This window comes from Oncorhynchus clarkii, chromosome 3 (genome assembly GCF_045791955.1).
Source record: "Oncorhynchus clarkii lewisi isolate Uvic-CL-2024 chromosome 3, UVic_Ocla_1.0, whole genome shotgun sequence".
NCBI lineage: Eukaryota > Metazoa > Chordata > Actinopteri > Salmoniformes > Salmonidae > Oncorhynchus > Oncorhynchus clarkii.
The window spans coordinates 52,380,720-52,402,876 of record NC_092149.1 but is presented as its reverse complement, the minus strand read 5'-3'; the positions used below and the strand labels follow the sequence as shown (position 1 = coordinate 52,402,876).

The following is a 22,157-nucleotide window of genomic DNA, read 5'->3' as shown; positions in this document are numbered from 1 at the left end:
ACCGGCCCACAAACCCCTGGTCGTGTCAGCTGTCGTGTGCAGTTAGGCTAGCCCTCCAGAGCTGCCAAGATCCAGGGGCTTTTTATAGCTCAGTACCACACAGGGAGAAGAGAGGATCAGAGGAAAAATAATAGCCCTCATATAACAAATGAAAGCCATCCGCCAGCAGAACAGAGACGTCAGGCATCCGCATCAAATAGGATCTTAAAAAGCTTTAGATATCCTCAAGGCAAGTGAGGAAGAAATGTCTCTCTTGAGATGAACACAAGACACCACAAGATACTGGCTCAACGCATCATCTGGGTAATGCAACATGTCTCCCGATATTCTGTAATAATTGTATTAGTTTCAAATGTACTTAGAGTAACCAGTAATAGTCCTAGTAAAATTTGCGAAGGAGGCGCCCTTTGATTCTGCATCTGCTCCAGATTAACCCGCGTGGAGCACGATCTTTTAACTCAGATGGCTGTTCCTGTCTAACCACAGAGAGAGAGAGAGAGAGAGAGAGAGACTCATAGAATGTGTCCCAAAATAAGACCCTTTTCCCTATTTAAACGTGCTACTTTTGACCAGAGTCCAATGGCACCCTATTCCCTATGTAATGCACTACTTCTGACCAGATCCCTATGGGAACCCTATGGGCCCTGGTCAAAGGCAGTGCACTATACAGGGAATAGGGTGCCACTTGGGAAGCACCCATAGTTACTACCTCTAAGACTGCAGGCACAGCAGTGGAGATCTATCTACACCCCCACTGACTGGCTGATCTCTTTGGATGTGTGAGGATAGGAAAGCATGGGATGGGAGTGATGCCTGGTGTGTGTGTGTGTGTGTGTGTGTGTGTGTTTGTTTGTGTGATCTTCAACGCTTCCTTGAGCTCTCCTCTATCCACCCCAGTGTTTATGTATCCTAGCCACTGTTTGTTTTCTCTCCAATTAAACCAATGGAGGTCATCACACCCATTACTATAGCCCAAGGGCGATTCCTAAAAAGGATGCCAGCAAAGCATAACAGACAGCCAGGTATCCCTATCCGTGGAGTTCCCCAGTTCAATACAAGGTCCATTCACACTTTAATGAAATAGTGGCAATAACAACCTTACGGCCGTTACTATCATGGGGGTCCAAAACCGTCCGATTTCACGTCTTCATTTCAACAAGAAGAGAAAGGACAAATTCGCAGCTTGGCCCGAGCGACCCATGAAAGCGTCTCTCCGCGGTTAACATCTGCACCTGTCAGTGCCGTGTGAGGCTTCATCCCACAGCTGTAAGCTCACCTAGAACGTGTATTCCCAGGCCCTGGGATTAATTTCAGTCCAACCCCTCTGCGGTGACTTAGTGCCGTTCTCTACTAGCTTAGCCTTTGCCTTGGCTTTCTTCGATGGCAAACTCCCTTCGAGAACTCCCTTGGGATGAGAGCCTCGTAATGTAGTGATAATGCACTTGCACACACACACACACACACACACACACACACACACACACACACACACACACACACACACACACACACACACACACACACACACACACACACACACACACACACACACACACACACACACACACACACACACACACACACACACACACACACACACACACACACACACAATAAAGCACCCAGGCAAACTGAAATGATCCAGGTCTGTCTCCCTAGCCATCAACCCCCCCCCCCCCCCCCCCCCCCTCATCGCCCCCTAAAGCTCTACTTGAAGAAACAGCCTTTAAACTGTCCCTGTTCTGCGGTCTTTTGAAACTTGGGATAAAATCTGCAGCAGAGTCCAGTGAGGTGTGACTGACAGTTGTCTCTATAAAGCCCAGCGATTCCCATGTGTCACATTTGAGAGTCTGATGGAACCGCCTGTGTGAATTGTGCACGGAGGCTTGATCTCTCAGCTTGGTCTGGGCTCAGTTCTTTATAATGTATGTATACCAGAGGAGGCTGCTGGGGGGAGGACGACTCCTAATAATAGCAGGAACCGAGCAAATGAAATGGCAACAAACGGGTGGAAACCTTATGTTTTGATGTATTTGATACCGTTCCACTCCAGCCATTACCACGAGCCCAATTAAGGTGGCGCCAATTAAGGGGACGCCAACCTCCTGTGATGGATATGTTAGCCAGGCACGGGAACACTAGCCCAATGTAAACGAACGCCCGAGCTGGAGAGGCAATACGCTGTGACACGGGAGCCAATCACCTGCCTTCGGATCGATCCTCGAAAGACATATCATTTGACTGTGGCCTAGATTTATAAAGTTAGGGAGTGTGTGCGTGTGTGTAAGAAAGAGAGTGTATGTGCACTTGTTTGTGTGAAAGAGAGAGCAATAGGGGAGGGGAGTGTGTGTGTCTCATAGCTTGGCTAAAGGGCTCCATTCCACCCCATAACGAATCCACTGCGCTTGTTATTCAGTTACTGTCTGCAGGGATGAGGTGCTGAAGCCAGGACAGCCATTATAGTACCCTGGGCTTGAGCTGGCGTGGCTTAGACGTTCAGCCGCTACCGATTGGCCAGGGTAGTGCAGTGGGTGTGAACGGGTATTAACAGGCTCTGATTGGGCGGATTAATGTGCGTCGGTCAGGCATTCGTTGGCTCCGAGAGCGAGCGATTTAGAGGGGCATGTGTGCTGGCATGCTGTGGAGCTGGTATGAGCGTGCAGATCCATTGCAATGCCAGACCCAACAGTATCAATAATCAGATGAAGTGGGGGGAGGGGCTGGATAGCGGTTGCTAAGAGGCCGGGGGCCATATGTTGACCTGGCCCTGCATCCCAAATGCCACCCTATTCTCCCTACAGAGCGTACTACTTTTGAACACGGCCCATAGAGAATAGGGTGCCATTTGGGACAGCCCCGTCTCTGGTCAAAGCCCAGGGTTTGCTCTAACATGCACAATCAAAAATCAAGACTAGCTCTGACAGGGTTATTCTCCTAGGCCAGTGGGGGACAGAGGAGAGAGGTGGTTAGTACTATGAGTTTAGTTGTCCCCCCCCCCCCCCCCCAGTCCGTCAGGTGTGGCTGACCACTACAGTATAACTGTGTGCCTGAGGTCTCAGTGTATTTCCACAGCGGCTGCAGGGTGAGCTAGGTGACAATCTGTACTCTGCCCTACATCTGAGGAAATGGATGCTTTGCAGCAGCTCCAGTGTGCCTTCCTTGATGAGCTCTGTTCAATTTCAAAAAAGGAACACTGCCCAGGAGATGAGCACAGCGGGGCGGTTTTCCCCATCAGCACGCTGGAAACACACAACACAAGGTTAGGCTTGTAGCTGACTGTCTCCTGAACTCCTACACATAGGTACTTCTATTCGAGGGGAGCCTTGTCAACATAGGAAAGCAGGAGCACAGATTCCACACATGCACACTAATGTAATATAATGTACTGTCATTTTGTTCCATCCCAGGCTGTGTGTGTACGCTGCTCCCGATGTAGGCAGTCATTGTAAAAATAATAATTTATTCTTTAACGGACTTACCTAGTTAAATAAATATTTGCGACAGCAATGATAAAAGTGGGGTCACATACGGATAGACTGTGTTCTAGGACAGGGCCGTTGTGTGTGTGTATATAGAGAGAGGCTGTGATGACACAGTTCAGGGCCAAGCTGGTCCATCCGTAGGGGCAAGGTGACACCTGTACTGCTACTGGGGTGACGACAACCAGGGGAGGCCTGCCCCTTTGATCTCAGAGGCCTTTTGAGGACAAGCCAATAACCATAACAGCTGCTATGGGAATCAGGGACCAGGGCTAGATTGCTTCACACGTCCCCACAAAATGACCCCTTGACCTGGGTAGAAAAGAGAAGAGAGGGGGCTCCTCCTGCTACCGTAGTGGCTCACATGGAGAACAGCTGATGATCCCATTGGAATAAAGGACCACTGACATACCGGGGAGTAGAATAAACATGTCCTGCCAGTGAAGCTCAGAGGTGGGCAGGCTGAGTGCACCCTGGTACTCTTTTACCATACAGCACATGGCTCTTTTCAAGGGTAGAAATATGTCAGAGGGGTGTTGGTGAGAAAATGCATCCCAAATGGCACCCATATGGTCTCCGGTCCAAAGTAGTGCACTAATTAGGGAATAGGGGACCATTTGGGACGCAAGCTAAGTCCTGTCAGTCCCCATTGGCTTTGGCCAGCAGGAAGTGCGGCAGAAAGCTACTCGTGTCAATTGTTCTGATTGGTCGTGATTATCCAGAGGGGACGGTGTGATCACTGACCTTCTTAAATTGCATGGTATTCTGGGTCCTCAACTGCCAATTAGCCGTTTATTATTTTTTTCACACACACAGTCGTAAGAAGTACTCACAACACATCAAAGCAATTTAGACCAAGATTTGTACGACACACATCTGCATTGAACTGGCCTCCCTTTTGAATGAGAATGGATTAGACCGGCAAGAAGTGACCGCAATGCCAGTGATTCTATCCCCCCTTACTCCCTTCTGTTATAGACTGCATGTGGCTCGGATTCGTTAGTTCCTTAATTCAACCCATCAACAAAGATTTTTCATAACTAACCCAAGATAGACCACAGCCTGTCATTTCCAATGGGAGCACATTCATCATAGTGGGCAGAACAAGCAAGGAGGTGGGCAGAGCCAAGCACGAGCTAGCGAGATCCTATTGGCGTGTTCTAGCATGTATTTGCGTATTTCCATTAGGGACCGCCTACTCTGTGTGCAATGACTCAATTCGTCCTTCAACTCCTAGACAACACAATATTTAGAAACTTTGGCAAAGGGTAAAGTCTACAAAAAAACTTTGTCCACTCTGAAAACTGTATAGAGATCAGACGTTTCATCGATGAGAACATTTGCAGAACGTCGGCCAAAATCTCTCTCGCTACCATCTTCTCCCACTGCGCTTCCTCTCATCACCATTTGGTGGTGAGTAGAAATGCCAACCGGATGCTTCAGATTTATACAGTCGTGAAGCATGTTTTCAGTGCCGAGGAGACCCTAAGAACAATTGTCTCTTCTTTCTCCTTTGGAGTTCACCGTGCTCTGAGAAAAATCCAAACAAACACCAACTTGATTGACACGAGACTCGAGCCACATCTCCACTTCACTTCCACAACGTATCACTACAGAACGGAGCAATTGGATTCTGCACTGTGGTAGAGGTAGAGCTAGTCGGAGTAGAGCATGGAGCTGAGCTGTACACAAACAGCTGATTCAGCCACCTTGGCAAATGGCACCCTATTCCCCATGGGTCCCGGTCAAAAGTAGTGCTGCATATAGGGAATAGGGTGCCATTTGGGATCATGTGTATTCTGGTCTGGCCTGGTCCTGACCAGTTGTCCCCTAGTATCTGTCATTCAACTCAGGGGATTGGAGTTCCTCACATCCAATGACTAATGCCAAACGAAGCGGACTGGCAAGGCTGGCAGGCAGGCGAGAAGATTAATAATTGAACAGCTCTACTTTAGGTTGTGTAGTAATGTTCCTGTCCCACAAAAAAACCCAGTAGTGGAACTCCAGTGGATTTGATTTGGGCAAACGTCACTGAATAATGGATGAGTGAAATAATGTGGAACTGTGACCACTGCGAATACGCCAGAGGGCAAAGAAAGAGAGAAAGAGAGAGAGAATAGCACACTGATCCGAGCTGTGGGAAGGCACGCTCCATGGAGTTCCAGGGTTAAAAAGGGCCATTTTAAATAAACGCCGTTTCTTACCCAGAAAAATCTGGAAAAAAACAAGACAGAGTGAATTCACCAACGTGCACACACACACACACACACTGAATGCACCACGCGGACACACTCCATCTCTTACCCGTGACCAGCTCTCTCACTTCAGCGTCTACAGTCTTCCTCAGCAGTCTGAGCAGAGCGGGGACGCCACCTGCGTTTCTCACGGCCACCTTGTTGTCGTCCGTGGCTTTCCCGTAGACCAGGTTCCTCAGAGCTCCACAGGCGTTCCTCTGGACCTCCAGGGTTTTGTGGTCCAACAGGTCAACCAGGTGTTTGATTCCCCCTAGACGGCACACCTAGAGGGTGCGGCGAGTCATCAAGAAGGCCTTGAGCATAACTCATTGGTTTGTGCAGTAAAACACCACGAGAATGACAAAACGGTGAGGACAGAGGTTCAGTCATGCAGGATCAATGTCACAAATATTTGATAAGAAACTGAACATGGATTGAGCAGGAACGTGTAGTGACTATGTTCTGAGTATCGCTCTGACAACATAAATCTCTGACAACATAAATCTGGGCTTTGTATTTATTCATGTAAGGGATGCGGAGAATAGATACCAATGGCTTTCTTTATAACAGATGAAAGACACATAGAAGATGTACTGCATATCTTCAGCGATCGCATAAAATGCCTAAACGATACACTGAGTATACCTAACTTTAGGAACACCTTCCTAATACTGAGTTGCGCACCCAGTACTGAGTTGCGCGCACCCCCCCCCCCCCCCCCCCCCCCTCAAAAGCGCTCCACAGGGATGCTGGCCCATGTTGACTCCAATGTTTCCCACAGTTGTGTCAAGTTGGCTGGATGTCCTTTAGGTGGTGGACCATTCCCGATACACCCGGGAAACTGTTGAGCGTGGAGAAACCCAGCAGCGTTGCGGTTCTTGACAAACTGGTGCGCCTGTCACCTACTACCAGACTCCATTCAAAGGCACTTACATTTTTTTGTCTTGCCCATTCACCCTCTGAATGGCACACAATACACAATCCATGTCTCAATTGTCTCAAGGCTTAAAAGTCCTTCTTTAACCTGTCTCCTCCCCTTCAGCTACACTGATGGAAGTGGATTTAACAAGTGACATCAATAAGGGATCATAGCTTTCACCTGGTCAGTCTATGTTATGGAAAGAGCAGGTGTTAATGTTTTGTATGCTCAGTGAAGCCACTACTGATCTTAAGAGATCAGCTTTTCCAGCCGGAAACTCCGGCGACAGTACCAGCACCCTGTGGAGCTGTGAAATTCCAGAGGGAGCTGGAGTGGAATGGAGTCGCCACCCCAGCCCAGCCAGGGAGGGAAAGAGAGAGAAGGAGAGAGCCTCTGCAGCAGCATAGTCTCTCAAAGCCTGGGTGAATCTCAATTGCATTTCCTTGATTCCTCAAGTCCTCTCTCATTGGCCCCTTCTCAAAATGCATTGCAAGAAAATATCTGAGGTTCCTCCCGTACGTTATGAGAAGGAGACGAGAAGGAAGAACGTGAGGCATCAAATAAATACAATTGAGATTCACCCCTAGGGTTGTTACAGTTAGCGTAATACCGCCACACCGGCGGTCATGAGTCCTTTTATTTTTTATAAATGTGTAAAAATGTCAAAAACCTGTTTTTACTTTGTCATTATGGGTTATTGTGCATAAAAATAAATGTTATCCATTTTAGAATAAGGCTGTAACGTAACAAGATGTGGATGGGAAGGGGTCTGAATACTTTTCGAATGCACTGTATTTATTTCTAAACATTCCTAATAATAAGCACATTTCTTTGCTTACAACATGGAAGTTACCCATGGAAAAAGTGTCCATTTGCAATTTAAGTATATAGACGCTGTGTATTTTTTTGTGGTTTATTTTACCCCCTTTTTCTACCCAATTCCGTGATATCCAATTGCGATTTCGTCTCATCGCTGCAACTTCCCAATGGGTTTGGGAGAGGCGTCCTCTGACACATGACCTGCCAAACCGCGCTTCTTAACACCCACCCACTTAACCCAGAAACCAGCTGCACCAATGTGTCGGAGGAAACACCGCCCAACTGATGACCAAAGTCCGCCAGGTCTGCCTCAAGGAGTCACTAGAGCGCAATGAGCCAACTTTTTCCAAATCATAAATCGCACACCTCATGTAGCCTAGCCCATAGGCCTACATGTTTTGATAAGGTTTGTATCACAACTAAAATTAAGCCTAACTGGCATATATAGGCGGCGAGAGAGTTTCAAGTTTGGGGGAAGATAATTCTAACCATTAAAATGCAGCTATATAAAAAAAAGCATTACATGCATAAATCGCATTTGCGGTCACCTTTTGAGAACAGTGTTTTCCCGCTAATTGATTGCATGTTGGAACATTCGCGCTTATAGCCTACTGCCGTGTGTGCATTTCTGAGCTTATAACGTGAAGAAAGCGACAGGAAATGTTCTGATCTGTTGTTTGATGCGAGTGGTTGTATTCATTTGGGATCTATCGCATCCCACAACTGTCCTAGAGTTTGTTTGGAATATTTATTCTCACACAGTAGGACAAGTTGACCAACTTCTGTACTATGGGGGATAGGAGATTGACATACTGTAGGCTAGTGCTTTTGCTGTTTGTTAGGCCTACTCATCTTGTTGGCTGAGTAAATTGGGATCGTTCTTGTAGCATCTTCATTGTGCGCCTCGGAATTCGATAAGGACGCGCACAGTCGCGTCCCCGATGTGTCTGTCTTCACTTGTAGCCTACTTTGGAGCTAAATTGCCTGTGAGAAGGACTTGATCACGTAAGGCTAGAATTGAGATATCTGAAAAGAGCCATGTGAGTGAGAGGTGCTTCGGAGCACGGCGATTGGCAGCCGGGAGAAGGGAATTATAATTATTATATTCAGCCTGAGGGCACATTGGGCCACTTTGGTCGCAAGGCATAGATTGATTTATGGGGCATTACGTCCACACAAGGGGGATGCCGCTGGGAAATTTGCGGCCTGGTGAGAATATTATCAAGTGCTTGTCGAATTGTGAATGAAAGACTGATGAAGTGTGTGCAGCCTGCGCAAGAAACAACGCAGAACTCATGCCTTTCATGCAACTTCGCATCATGCAGCCTTAGAATGTATTCAAAATGAAAACATCTAGCCCAACGTTTGTATCACAACTAAAGTTGCATAAATATCCCTAAACTAAGCATTTGGGAGGACCTGTTTCTTCGTTAACCGCTCAGCACAGAACAGCCACATGTGCGGATCACGTCGGAAATCATTTGGAGAAAATAGCCTTTCTAATTTTATTCGGCTATGTTCAATCGTATTCTTCATGCTATAAAATGATGCCACGGAATCCTAAGCAAATCTTGTCTGCTAAATGAACTAGTGTAGCCCACAGCCATATGGCATAGCCAGATCAGGACCTAACATACAGACAACTCAGAGTATGGTATTCTGTTCTTCTGAAACAGACTACATTTTCTTCATATCACGTTTCTTTAGATCGGTCCCCCCCCCTTGGGATGGGCAGCACATCACAGTGATTTGCATGCTGGGGACTGACGAAAGATCTGGGGAGCAGTGCGTACGTAATGTACCTCCGCCTTGACTCGATTATCGCCGAAGCACAGGTGCTGCAGGTATGCGGCGGCGTTGGCCTGCACCGAGGGGAACTGGTGCTGCAGCATATGAATGACCTCGGGCAGCTCGGGGTCACGCCAGGCAAACTCCCTGGAACACAGACAGAGAGATAGACACACACGCACAGAGACACACACAAAGCAGTACAACGTCAGCACACAGCTATATCCACCCACAATCCACAGGGCTGGGGCACACGGCTACACGTTTCAAGCACCAGGAAATGACATTGACATCTATTACACTGCAGGATTGTTTCTTTTCTCCCAATATATAAAAAGGCTGAGATTTCACTCCAGTTTCCTTTGTAAGACCAGAAGGCATGTCTTGCCTTTTGGAGAGTCACTGCGATGAGCCTCTCCTGACTCATGAGGCTTTGTTGAATCTGTCTAAAAAGACATCGACTAGAACGAATGACCTTTGTGACAAGAGAAAAGCGTAGATATTACCAGGTCTGCTTCTGGTTCAGAACTTGTATTTATCTCTGACCGCCAAAAAAAACTCTTCTGACTAGCGGAGTAAAGAAAAGAAGAGGAAATGAGAAAGTAGCAAAGTGGGGTGCACGTCCACATTGTGACAGAATTGGCTGTGTTGATGTGTGAGGTGTCGGCTGTAACGCGCCTGCCCTTGCCTCAGCGTGTTACATGAAGCAAGACGCCAGTCCAATCAAATCAAAATACAATTTTCTTCTAAATTACCCCGGGGACACAAAAAGTTGATACCATCACCACTGCTACATGTCATCCGTTTAGCAGTAGAGACCCAGTTGATGAAACATGCCTTTTCTTAGTGCAGGTGCTTTTAGGCCTGCGACCCAAAAGGCACCCTACTCCCTTTACAGTGCACTACTTTGACCAGGGCCCATAGCCACTATATAGGGGAGAGTCGGGAGGCACCCTTGGTCTGAGCATGGTCTGCTGTGTAGAGTAGGCAGGGAGGGAGGCCTGCTGTCACCCTCTCACTGCTCTCAGCTAGAGCAGGACTCCGGGTGTGAACAGCACTCCCAAGGTCAGGGGTTCAGCGCTCCGGGTCCACAAACCCAGCCATGCTTACATAGTACACACGCCTCTGTAGCAAGAGCAGACGCAGCAGTTCACTGAATCAGGGGGTCCTTTGTAGAGTGGTCCGTCTAGCCATTTGTGCAGGAAATGAAAACCTCTAGTGTATTCAAGGTTTTCCCACTTAAAAATGTTACTTGATTTGCCAAAAAAATAAAAAATTATAAACTCCTACAAAAAAAAACATCCATTAATTATAATCCACATAATAATTCACATCTCCTGTTGCTTCAGCATTATTTTCCTGCTGTAGCAAACTTGGCTCAAATTAAGATACTACATCTGTATCTTAATGGCGAAGGCTCTGGATGGCTGCCCAGGGGGCTGTGTGTGTGTGAACAGTAACACTAGTGTTGACCCAGCAGTATATACAGTAGTAGCCCCGTAAGCAAGGTTAGAAGCACTGTTAAAACCCAGTGAATGACAGGGGAGGGATGAATTAGTCGGAACCAAACCGTTCAAAACAGGGAGGGATCTGTCAGAATTCGTCCAATAAGAAACGGATGTTTCCGTTTTACGGTGCAAAGTTTTGCTAAGGTGCGGGCTAATGACAACGACCCAGCGCTTGTAGCTTAGTGGCTTAGAGCCTAGTGCTTTACCTCGGGTCCTTCTGGATGCTGTCTATGGAGGGCGAGCGGGTGGCCCCGTCATCCATGACGACCGGCTGCCTGACGTAGTTGCCCTCGGAGGGCCGGTACTGAGCCAAGCGGTAGGGCTCTGCGTACGTGGCCGCCGTGTTCAGAGCGTAGTTGCTTCTTTGGTACGTCATGGCACTACGCTGGCTGGAGGTCCTCTGGAGGGTCCCAACGCCTGAGAGACCAACGAAAAACAACTCAGATTGATATCGAACAAGACAAGTATACAGCAGCTACCAGACCTCATCTACAGCTCCCTGGGCTAGGGAAGATTAGCAGTGTTTTTTTCGAACCTTTTTCACCTCAGAAAATGTGACCAAAACAGAACCCCTTTTCTCTGAATAGTGCACTACTTTTGACCATGGCACATAGGGCTCTGGTTAAAAGTAGTGCACTCTATAAGGAATAGGGTGCCATTTGGGACACACCCCGAGGCGTGCTGACCGGAGCGGAAAACACTAGACTTTTTGACTCGCACACACCGTTTCTTCCAATCTGGATCCACTTAATGAAAGAGGGTAAAATGGTGCTCCCATGATTCCACACTACTCCTCCTTCAAAAAGGGACCGTTTTGTTGTTGTCGTTTCGTTCATTAACGATGTAGGACTGAGCAAGCCAGATCCTGCAGATTTTTTCACAGGTGATCCAGCAACACACCTCCTCTCATCCCTCTCTCCTCTCCTCCATGCTTCAGTGTGGCCTGAGGCCAGTGAGCCCTGGCTGTGTCCGACACAGGAATAAACACACAGTCCTCCCTCTTTAGGTGAAACAGCGGCAGTGCTAAGCTAACCCACCAACAGGATATCCTTCCATCCAGGCCAGGGTAAATATTTAGTCTGCCATAATTTTAACTGTGTCATCGTCCTTAAACAATGTCTATTTTTCTGCCCCTCTCCCCCTCCTTGCGTTGTGATATTGTGACCTAGTTTCTAACACAATATGCCCTACATACTCACTCTCACACACACACACACACAGCCTGGCCTGCCTTCCTGCTCCGAACAAACAGAGCAGAGACCATGTGACTGCTGCTCTCCTTCCCTCCGGTCAGATCTCTATCCTGCCATGCTGCAGGGACTGGGCCTGCACACAGCCCACACACACACATAGTCCCTCCTACAAGAAACAACACGTCAACTTGAAGCTGCCCTCCAAAAAAAAAAAAATGCTCACATCAATACCTCTCTCTATTTGGCAGTTCATAGGCCAGATCTGTGATATCATGATGACACGCTACTAAAATCCTCTTTTAAAAAAACTACATCCATCTTTTAAATGTCATACCCGACCTCTGCGACTTGCTTTTTTTGCAACAGGGATCGATATTTCCATTTAGCATAAAAACCTTGGTTGTCACTCCCCAAAAAATACAGACCACCCGAAATACTGTAGATAAAGAATTTATGGAAAGAGAACTGGGGAAAAAGTCCATCAAAATTGAATTTCACACTATAACAAAGGGTGCTTGGGGATCAAATTAGATTTTTTATTTCAAATGATCTCCGGTAAAGACTCCAAACAACCTTTTTTGCCTTCCTCTCAATATAGCGAGCGTAACATGGGTGCTAATCGTTATCTGAGAGGAGTCGTCTTCTGAGCATCAATACCATTTATTACTGAACTTATCAGTCCGTGAGGATCTCACGTCTGCTGTAAAGAGGATGCTAAATGGCTGTGTGCTGGAGGAGCGATGATAGAATTCTAACATCCAAACCCAGCTGGCCGTGGCTACCTCCCAAATAGAGCCCTGTTACCTATAAAGTACACAAGGGATAGCATGCCCTAATTTTGGGCCCCGGTCATTCAAAGTGTCGAGCACTTAAAATAGGGAGTAGGGTGCCATTTGGGACGCTGACTCTGTGTGGACACGCTGCTGTTCCCTGGCCCCTCATCCCTCTTCTCATTATGAGTGTGACACACAGGTAATTGACTCCTTTGTGGCTGGCGTATCAGCCCATGCCTGTCTCCTTCCTCTCCTGTCTCAGACCCATCTCTGACGAAGGAGGGAGGAAAGGAGGGCAAGATAGGTAGACTGGCAGGCAGTCTGGCTGGGCTGGATGGCTGTCTGGCTTGGACAAAGTGTTCCCAGGAGAGATCACATAAGAGAGAAAAAGAGAAGGGGGAGGGGAGTGAGTGAGCGAGAGAGAGCGCGAGAGACAGTGAGAGAGCGAGAGTGAACGAGAGCAAGAGAGAGAACCTGGGCTAGAGTGGGAAAGGCAGGGGGAGTAGCCATGTAACAGCTATGTTTAAACTATGACAGAGTCATTGTAAATTATTTAAAAGACTGCTCTCGCTCTCTCTCTCCTCAACATCCCCATCTGTTTCTCACCAACGCTGCTGATCAAATCAGCTTATTGATGCCTTGGTTCCATCCTGCTTGCATTAGTGTTCTTATCATTAGATGTTGAGATGACGTTAACCTAGGCATTTTGGGAAAGTTTTAGAGAAATCAACAGTTGGAATAAGTAAGAAAGGAATAAGCAGCAAATCCTCCAAACAGGATTTGTGGAAAACCTGGACATTTTTTGAAAATTACCTGAATTTTGCAGCCTTAAGATGAAGTGTAGAGCAGTGTTTTTCAAACCTCTCCTTGGGCCCACAAGCCGTTCCATGCATTTTAAGTTCACTACTCAACTTGTCAACTAATCATTAAGCCCTTGAATAGGTGAATCAGGTGAGCTAGTTCAGAGCTACAACTAAATTGTGAAAAGTCTGGGAGTCCCCAAGGAGAGGTTTGAAAACCAATTGTGAACAGCAGGGCTGTCAAAGTAATTCCATGGAGGGCCTAGTGTCTGCTGGTTTTCAGGTTTTTCCCTTTCAATTAAGACCTAGACAACCAGGTGACGTGAGTTCCTTATTAATCATTGACATTAATTCATCAATCAAGTACAAAGGAGGAGCGAAAAGCCTGCAGACACTCGGCCCTCCGTGGAACGAGTTTGACACGTGGTGCACCTCATAGCAGTTTAGTGTTCTACCTGACGGACTCCTGTAGATGGCGCTCTGCGAGGAGTTGTTGAGGTCCACTGGGTCGTGGTGGTTGGGGCTACGGTACAGGGGCCCCTGGAAGGTCCTGTCCTCGTAGATGGGCGTGATGTGGCGGTCAGGGGACATGGCTGACCTCAGGTCCTGGCCCAGCTGGCTGTGCTGACTGGCGTACGAGCTCCGCATGCCTGAAGGGACGGAGAGCGTAAGTCTGCGTCCCGAATGGAAACCTATGCCCCAATTTAAGTGCATTCGTTTTTGACCAGAGCCCATTGGGCCTTAATAAGGAATAGGGTGTCATTTGGGATGCAGAATCAGACAGTAGTACCGGCTCAGGGTTAGAGACTGCCACCGGCCTCGTGTGTCTTCCTGTGTGTCACCCCTAATCCCCATTAGCATCACACAGTGACAGCTACTAGACAGCAGCACACACCACAGCTAGCTAGGGATCAACTGCAATAATTCAGACACGCTCAAATTGCTAGCGAGAGCTCAGAGAAAAAAAAACGCCATGTTGTCCGTGCTGAAGTTTGACAGTTAAGCTGCTAAAGACGGACTTAATTGAAATTAATTCAGGGCTCATTTCCAATTCTGTGTAACGCTAAGGCAGTAGCTTTATGCAGTTTGTCAAGCCGCACCGCCCCCATCTCTCTGCTCCGCTCTCTCTCTTAATGATCCAGCTTTTTAACCCCATAGAGTTGATGTCCGTGCCCAGCGGAATTTGAATTGGCACAAAAAAATACAAAAAAAAAACTCCATACAAAATCTGTCAGTTTAAGCTAGAGATATTGCATGGGATGTCTCTTAATTCACCAGCATCCTCCGGTGTCGCACTTCCGCATCTGCGGTGAAAGGTGACAGCTAGAGTGGTGTTTGTAAGAGCACAAGACGTCCCAAAATTCAGTCTTCTCACAAAACCGTCCAGCATCCGAACGGTTTGGCCAACAAACTACACTATATATACAAAAGTATGTGGACACCCCTTCAAATGAGTGGATTTGGTTATTTCAGCCACACCCATTGCTGACAGGTGTATAAAATAGAGCACACAGCCATGCAATCTCCTCGGTTGCAACACTCACTACCGAGTTCCAAACTGCCTCTGGAAACAACATCGGCAAGATGTTCATTGGGAGATTCATGAAATGGGTTTCCATGGCAGAGCAGCCACACACAAGCCTAAGGTCACCATGCACAATGCCAAGCGTCGACTGGAGTGGTGTAAACCTCGCCGCCATTGGACTCTGGAGTGATGAATCATGCTTTACCATCTGGCAGTCCGAGGGACAAATCTGGGTTTGGGGGATGCCAGGAGAACGCTACCTGCCTGAATGCATAGTGCCAACTGTAAAGTTTGGTGGAGGAGGAATAATGGTCTGGGGCTGTTTTTCACGGTCGGGCAAGGCCGCTTAGTTCCAGTGAAGGGAAATCTTAACACTACAGCATACAATGACATTCTATACCATTCTGTACTTCCAACTTTGTGGCAACAGTTTGGGGAAGGCTCTTTCCTCTTTCAGCATGACAATGCCACCGAGCACAAAGCGAGGTCCATTTCAGAAATGGTTTGTCAAGATCGGTGTGGAAGAACTTGACTGGCCTGCACAGAGCACTGACCTCAACCCCATTGAACACCTTTGGGATGAATTGGAATGTCAGTGCCGGACCTCAATACTAATGGCTGAATGGAAGCAAGTCCCCGCAGCAATGTTCCAAAATCTATTGGAAATCCTTCCCAGAAGAGTGGAGGCTGTTATAGCAGCAAAGGGGGAACAACTCCATATTAAATGCCCATGATTTTGGAATGAGATGTTCAAATGGGCAGGTGTCCACATACTTTTGGTCATATAGTGCATCTGTTGTTCCATCCTTACGGGTTAATAATCTCTCTTTGCAGCTCTCAGCAGAAAAAATAACACTTAGCCATATAGACTGTACACAAACCATTAGGAACACCTTCCTAATATTGAGTTGCACCTCCTTTTGCCCTCAATTCGGGGCGTGGACTCTACAAGGTGTCAAAAGCGTTCCACATTGATGCTGGCCCATGTTGACTCCAATGCTTCCCACAGTCAAGTTGTCTGGATGTCCTTTGGGTGGTGGACCATTGTTGATATACACAGCAAACTGTTGATCATGACACAAATCGGTACACCTGGCCTGGCACCTACTACCATACCCTGTTCAAAGGCACTTCAATATTTTGTCTTGCCCATTCACCCTCTGTATGGCACACATATACAACCCATGTCTCAAGTAGAGCTCGATTAATCGGAATGGCCGATTAATTAGGGCTGATTTCAAGTTTTCATAACAATCGGAAATCGGTATTTTTGGGTAAAATACCGAACGGTTCCGTATTTCACTGAATTAATAAACGTTTTGTTTTCGAAATGAACGTTTCCGGATTCGACCATATTAATGACCAAAGGCTCGTATTTCTGTGTGTTATGTCATAATTAAGTCTATGGTTTGATAGAGCAGTCTGACTGAGCGATGGTAGGCAGCAGCAGTCTCGTAAGCATTCATTTAAACAGCACTTTCATGTGTTTTGCCAGCAGCTCTTCGCAAGCACAGCGCTGTTTATGACTTCAAGCCTATCAGCCTAATGGCTGGTGTAAACGATGTGAAATGGCTAGCTAGTTAGCTGGGTGTGCGCTAATAGCGTTTCAAACGCCACTCGCTCTGAGACTTGGAGTAGTTATTCCCCTTGCTCTGCAAGGGCCGCGGCTTTTGTGGAGAGATGGGTAATGATGCTTCGAGGGTGGCTGTTGTCGATGTGTTCCTGGTTCGAGCCCAGGTAGGGGCGAGGAGAGGGACGGAAGCTATACTGTTACACTGGCAATACTATAGTGCCTATAAGAACATCCAATAGTCAAAGGTATATGAAATACAAATGATATAGAGAGAAAGTCATATAAATACTATATTAACTACAGCCTAAAACCTATTACCTTGGAATATTGAAGTCTCATGTTAAAAGGAACCACCAACGTTCTCATGTTCTGAGCAAGGAACTCAAACGTTAGCTTTTTTTACATGGTACATATTGCACTTTTACTTCTCCAAAACTTTGTTTTTGCATTATTTAAACCAAATTGAACATGTTTCATTATTTATTTGTGGCTAAATTGATTTTGTGGCTACACCTGGGTGTGAATCCCAAATGGCACCCTATTCCCGATGCAGAGCACTATAAAAGGGAGCCATTTGGAACTCGTCTTGATAGGCTAGACGTTGCCTTCCCCATCAGGCTTTCTAGTGAGAGTGAATGGATATATGGGCTAGTAGAACACACGGCTGAGCCAGCAGATGTCAGGAGGTGTGTGTGTTTCTGTAAATGGAGGAAGGGGGTGGGTTCTCCTAACCATACGCTCATTTACCAGTGGAAAGCCCTGATGAGGTCAATCAAATTAGAAATTCACACCAGATGAACCACCATGACAACAGTTTTTGGGGGAGTCACAGCCCAGCACGGCTGACTGACGGAGGTCTGGTCGGTCCGGATGTGGAACAATGTCTGTCTGCATCCCAAATGGCACCTCATTCCCTTTATAGTGCACTACTTTAGACCACTACATAGGCAATTGGGTGCCATTTGGGACGCAACCTGAGCCTACGGCAGGAAAGCAGCATCTGCCACTACGCATCCAGGCGTATAAATCCAGCCTGCAGTTATTACCGCCGCGGCCGGCCCAAAGCTCACAAGCCTTAGCTCCTAACAGCGCAATACCCTCTAGTCCCCTCTGCTTCAGGGTAACAGATCCCATACACATGGCTCATGTGGATATGTGACCTAACCTCGCATCAAGGGGACTCAACTCCCCAGTGCAAGAGAGAGACTGCAGTGGCCGAGTCACTGAGCACTCACTGCATACTTCGCTCACTTCAATAGAGCCCAAACACGATTATTTTTTGGCTCAGGTCCAACACCGCTAGGCGAGCAGAGGCTCTCAAGCTGCTCAACACTGCCATGCGTTAATGAGATAAACGAGGGATTCTTATCAGAGTTCAGAACAGCAAAAATGAATAAATAGAAGTGTTTGTCTTTCCGGGGAGAGCTGAAGCCCAGTAAGGCAGCTGTAGGATGTGTCCCAAATGACACCCAATGTGGGTCCTGGTCAAAACTAGCGCCCTAAAAAAAAGGGAATAGGTTGCCATTTGTGACACAGGTATAACCACTCAGCAGCAGCACACTTGCCTACTCTCCCTCAGAAACAGTGCCAAATAAACATGACCTCTGGAGCATCCGCAGCGTGCGGTCAGCTGTTGAGAGAGACCCAGGGGAGAGCTTCGTCTGTGCTTCAGCGAGACCCCGAATAACCACCAGCGTCGCACACTAACTAATGAACAGCTAAATGGCGAGCCAGTGGAGGATAAACCCTATTCAAACAACTTACTGGGGGGGGGGGACATGATAAGCATTGATAATGTCATCCGCTACAACTATAGTTCTCCATGGGTTACTAGAAAGCACATTAATACGTTAGATCAAAGAGGATGGGAAAATAAGCAACTAGTGGTAAAATAGTAATATTCCCCAAATTCCAAGGTTTCAGATTTCCTCCTGATTCTGGGAATCTTCAAACCAGGATTTCAGAATAATCCTGGGAATTTTGCAACCCCATGGAGGGGTTGCAAAAGACTGGATGAATCAGCGTTGTTCCAATGTACATTCGTCAACGTATTATGACTTGGAATATACATGGAAAATACATTGGATTTGAGGGCGAAATATCAGCCAGAGGATTATGGCATCATTGTAGCCAATTTTCAACAGATATAAAATATGTTGAATTTGTACCTTTGAAACAAGATCCCCAACATTATATCCACTATGAGAAAAAAAAACAATAGGCTGGGCAGTACCTCCTACTGGAGAGATGATCCATCTATCTACAGCTATTCATTTGGTCTCAGATCCAGGGTTTGAACCAAGCCCAGCCCTGCTTAGCTTCGACATTTGTCACTGACTATTACCAATATGCTATCGTGAGAATGATTAGAGAGATCTCTTAATAACAAAATATATTCACTGTTGCTATCAAAGTCATTCCAAAAGGGTAGGTTTAACAGAGCAAATTAAATGTATTTGGTCTTTTATTAGGATCCCCATTAGCTGTTGCAAAAGCAGCAGCTACTCTTCCTGGGGTCCACACAAAACATAATGACATATCACAGAACATCAATAGACAAGAACAGCTCAAGGACAGAACGACATTGATTTTTTTTTTTTTAAAGGCACACGTGGCCTACATATCAATGCATACAAACCCACACAATCTAGGTCTAATAGGGGAGAGGCTTTGTGACACGAGGTGTTGCTTTATCCGTTTTTTTGAAATCAGGTTTGCTGTTTATTTGAGCAATATGAGATGGAAGGAAGTTCCATGCAATAACGGCTCTATAAAATACTGTACGTTTTCTTGAATTTGTTCTGGATTTGGGGACTGTGAAAAGACCCCTGGTGGCATGTCTGGTGGGATAAGTGTGTATTTGTCAGAGCTGTGTGTAAGTTGACAATGCAAACAATTTGGGATTTTCAACACAATGTTTCTTACAGAAAGAAGTGATGCAGTCAGACTCTACTCAACTCTTAGCCAAGAGAGACTGGCATGTTTAGTATTTATATCAGCCCTCTGATTACAATTAAGAACGAAACATGCCGCTCTGTTCTGGGCCAGCTGCAGCTTATCTAGGTCTTTCCTTGCAGCACTGGACCACATGACTGGACACTAATCAAGATTAGACAAAACTAGAGCCTGCAGGACTTGCTTTTTGGAGTGTGGTGTCAAAAAAGCAGAGCATCTCTTTATTACGGCTAGACCTCTCCCCATCTGTGCAACCACTGAATCTATACGTTTTGACCTTGGCATTACCTTCGGTTGTAAACTGTCAAGTAATTTAGCCTCCTCAATTTGTTCAACAGCCATAACATTCATTACCAGATTCAGCTGAGTTCTAGAACTTAAGGAATTATTTGTACCAAATACAATGCTCTTAGTTTTAGAGATGTTCAGGAACAGTTTATTACTGGCCACCCATTCCAAAACTGACTGCAACTCTTTGTTAAGGATTTCAGTGACTTCATTAGCTGTGGTTGCTGATGCGTATATGGTTAAATCAGCAACATAAATGGACACATATGCTTTGTTTAATGCCAGTGGCCGGTCATTGGTAAGAATAGAAAAGACTAGAGGGCCTAGAGAGCTGTAACCCTACTTTGTAAGTCAAATATCGTCAATGATACTACTTAGGCCTTTATATAGCATTTGAAAAGTCATCAACTTAAACAAGCCCACTGGGAACAGTCTAGTTTTGATTTACATTTTGTTGTCAACGGACGTGAATTCAATGTGAAATCTCCCCCCACACAACATTTTTAAAAGTTGGGTGAAAAATATACAAAATTCCTTTAAGTTGATTACTTTTTTAAAATCCAAATCAGTTTTCTACATTGATACAACATCCCAGGTGTTTTGTGTGGAAATGACGTGGAAACAACATTGACGCAACCTGTTTTTGCCCAGTGGGAGGGTTCAACAAAAAAAGGACAGCTTTGGTCGATTTCAAATTGAATCAAGTTAATCATTGTCTGATATACATCTCCACCTCAACCAAACATCGAAGTAAAAAAAATAGAACTAAATCAAAAGCAAACGCAAACTTTTTTTTAAAGCGCATTTAAAGTTTGATATGATTAGATTTGATTAGATTTAGTCCTATTCTTTAACTTTCATTTTTGGTTGAGATGTATTTGTTTATTTGGATCCCCATTAGCTTTAGCAAAAAAAGCTTTTACTCATCCTGGGGGCCACAATAACACAAAACATGACAAGTAACAAAACACTGATAAGACAAGGTCAGTCAAACAAATTTAAAATGCAACAAAAAAAAATAGTGTGTTAGTGTGTTGATGAGTGCGTGTCCCCTCACAGTCCCCGTCGTTCCATGAGACGTTTGGAATTGTCTTTTTTTTTTTTTTAAGTAATTTTGCTTTTTGCTTGAGTAACGGGAGATGGAAGGGAGTTCCATGAGATCATGGCTCTGTATAATACTGTGCGTTGCAGTGAATTCGTTTTGGACTTGGGGACTGTGAAGAGACCCCTGGTGGCATGTCTTGTGGGGTATGTATTGGTGTCTGAGCTGGATGTTATTTGATTATGCAGACAATCTGGAGGTTTCATTACAGCAATACCTCTCATAAAAACTAGAAGATAATCAGTTAATCGCTCATCAACGAACAACCAGTAAAGACTGGCATGCATGTTGTTGATGTTAGTGCTGTATGTGCAGTTAAGGGCAAGGCGTGTTTTGAGCCAGCTGCAGCTTTGCTAGGTCTTTCTTTGTGAGACGTGAATCCAACACTGTGCCACTGACTTAATTCCAGTTGATCTACAAATTCATAATTAAAATGTTGGATTCCCGTCTCAACCAAAAATCAAAGTTAAAGAATAAGACTAAAACATCCTTTAAAATGTTGATAATTGGTTTGCGTTGTCAACGCAATTTAATATGACTTTTGTAAGAGAGTAAATAGCCTAAAGTTAAGGCTCTTTTACAAACTAATGTAACAGTATTTATTCAACCTCAAAATGAGTAACACATCCACTGCCACATTTCGAGGTTAGCATACTGTAACTATAAATGTCTTATCTAATCATAGAAAGCGTGCATATTCAAGATAGCATGCAAGGGTCGCAGGTCTGTGGAGATCTTCACAATTGCTATAAAAATCGGTGATAACATTTAAATTGTTGTATTAAAAAAAAAAAAAACATTGCACTTTCAACCATTTTAAAAAGCACAACAAATAGTGATAAAACATTTGAATGCCAACTAAACCAAAAATCAGACATTGGTTTTCCATTGGAATTTGGTTGTGCTTTTAGATGGTTGAAAGCATAGTGATAACACATTGGGAATTCAACAAACTTCTAGCTGTCTTTTTGAGTGGGTGAATAAAAGGTTGAAATCTCATTGATCAACGTCTCAACCAAATATTACCCACATTTCCACGATGAAATGATGTGGTGTGCCCAGTGGGTTGTCATTGGGGAGGTTGATGTGGGCTGCTGTGGTGACACATTCAGGCGGTGGCGCAGGCTCATATAGTCAATCTGAAACGCTTCAGACAACGGCGTTTCGATTGGCAGTAATTCGCTTGGGTGTCTCTTGTTGA

General features: G+C 45.7%; 1 protein-coding gene across 4 annotated transcripts in view; it reads right to left on the bottom strand.

The window, feature by feature from the left end:
• The window catches only part of LOC139397297 (plakophilin-4-like), a 113,508-nt gene that overhangs the window by 14,545 nt on the left and 76,806 nt on the right, over positions 1 to 22,157 (bottom strand). For all 4 annotated transcript variants that reach the window (XM_071144095.1, XM_071144092.1, XM_071144093.1 and 1 more), the window contains 4 exons: positions 13,969 to 14,163; positions 10,954 to 11,164; positions 9,254 to 9,386; positions 5,784 to 5,997 (listed from right to left, as the gene is read on the bottom strand). In XM_071144095.1, coding sequence (XP_071000196.1) covers positions 5,784 to 5,997; positions 9,254 to 9,386; positions 10,954 to 11,164; positions 13,969 to 14,163 — 753 coding nt within the window. The remainder of the gene's footprint in view (positions 1 to 5,783; positions 5,998 to 9,253; positions 9,387 to 10,953; positions 11,165 to 13,968; positions 14,164 to 22,157) is intronic.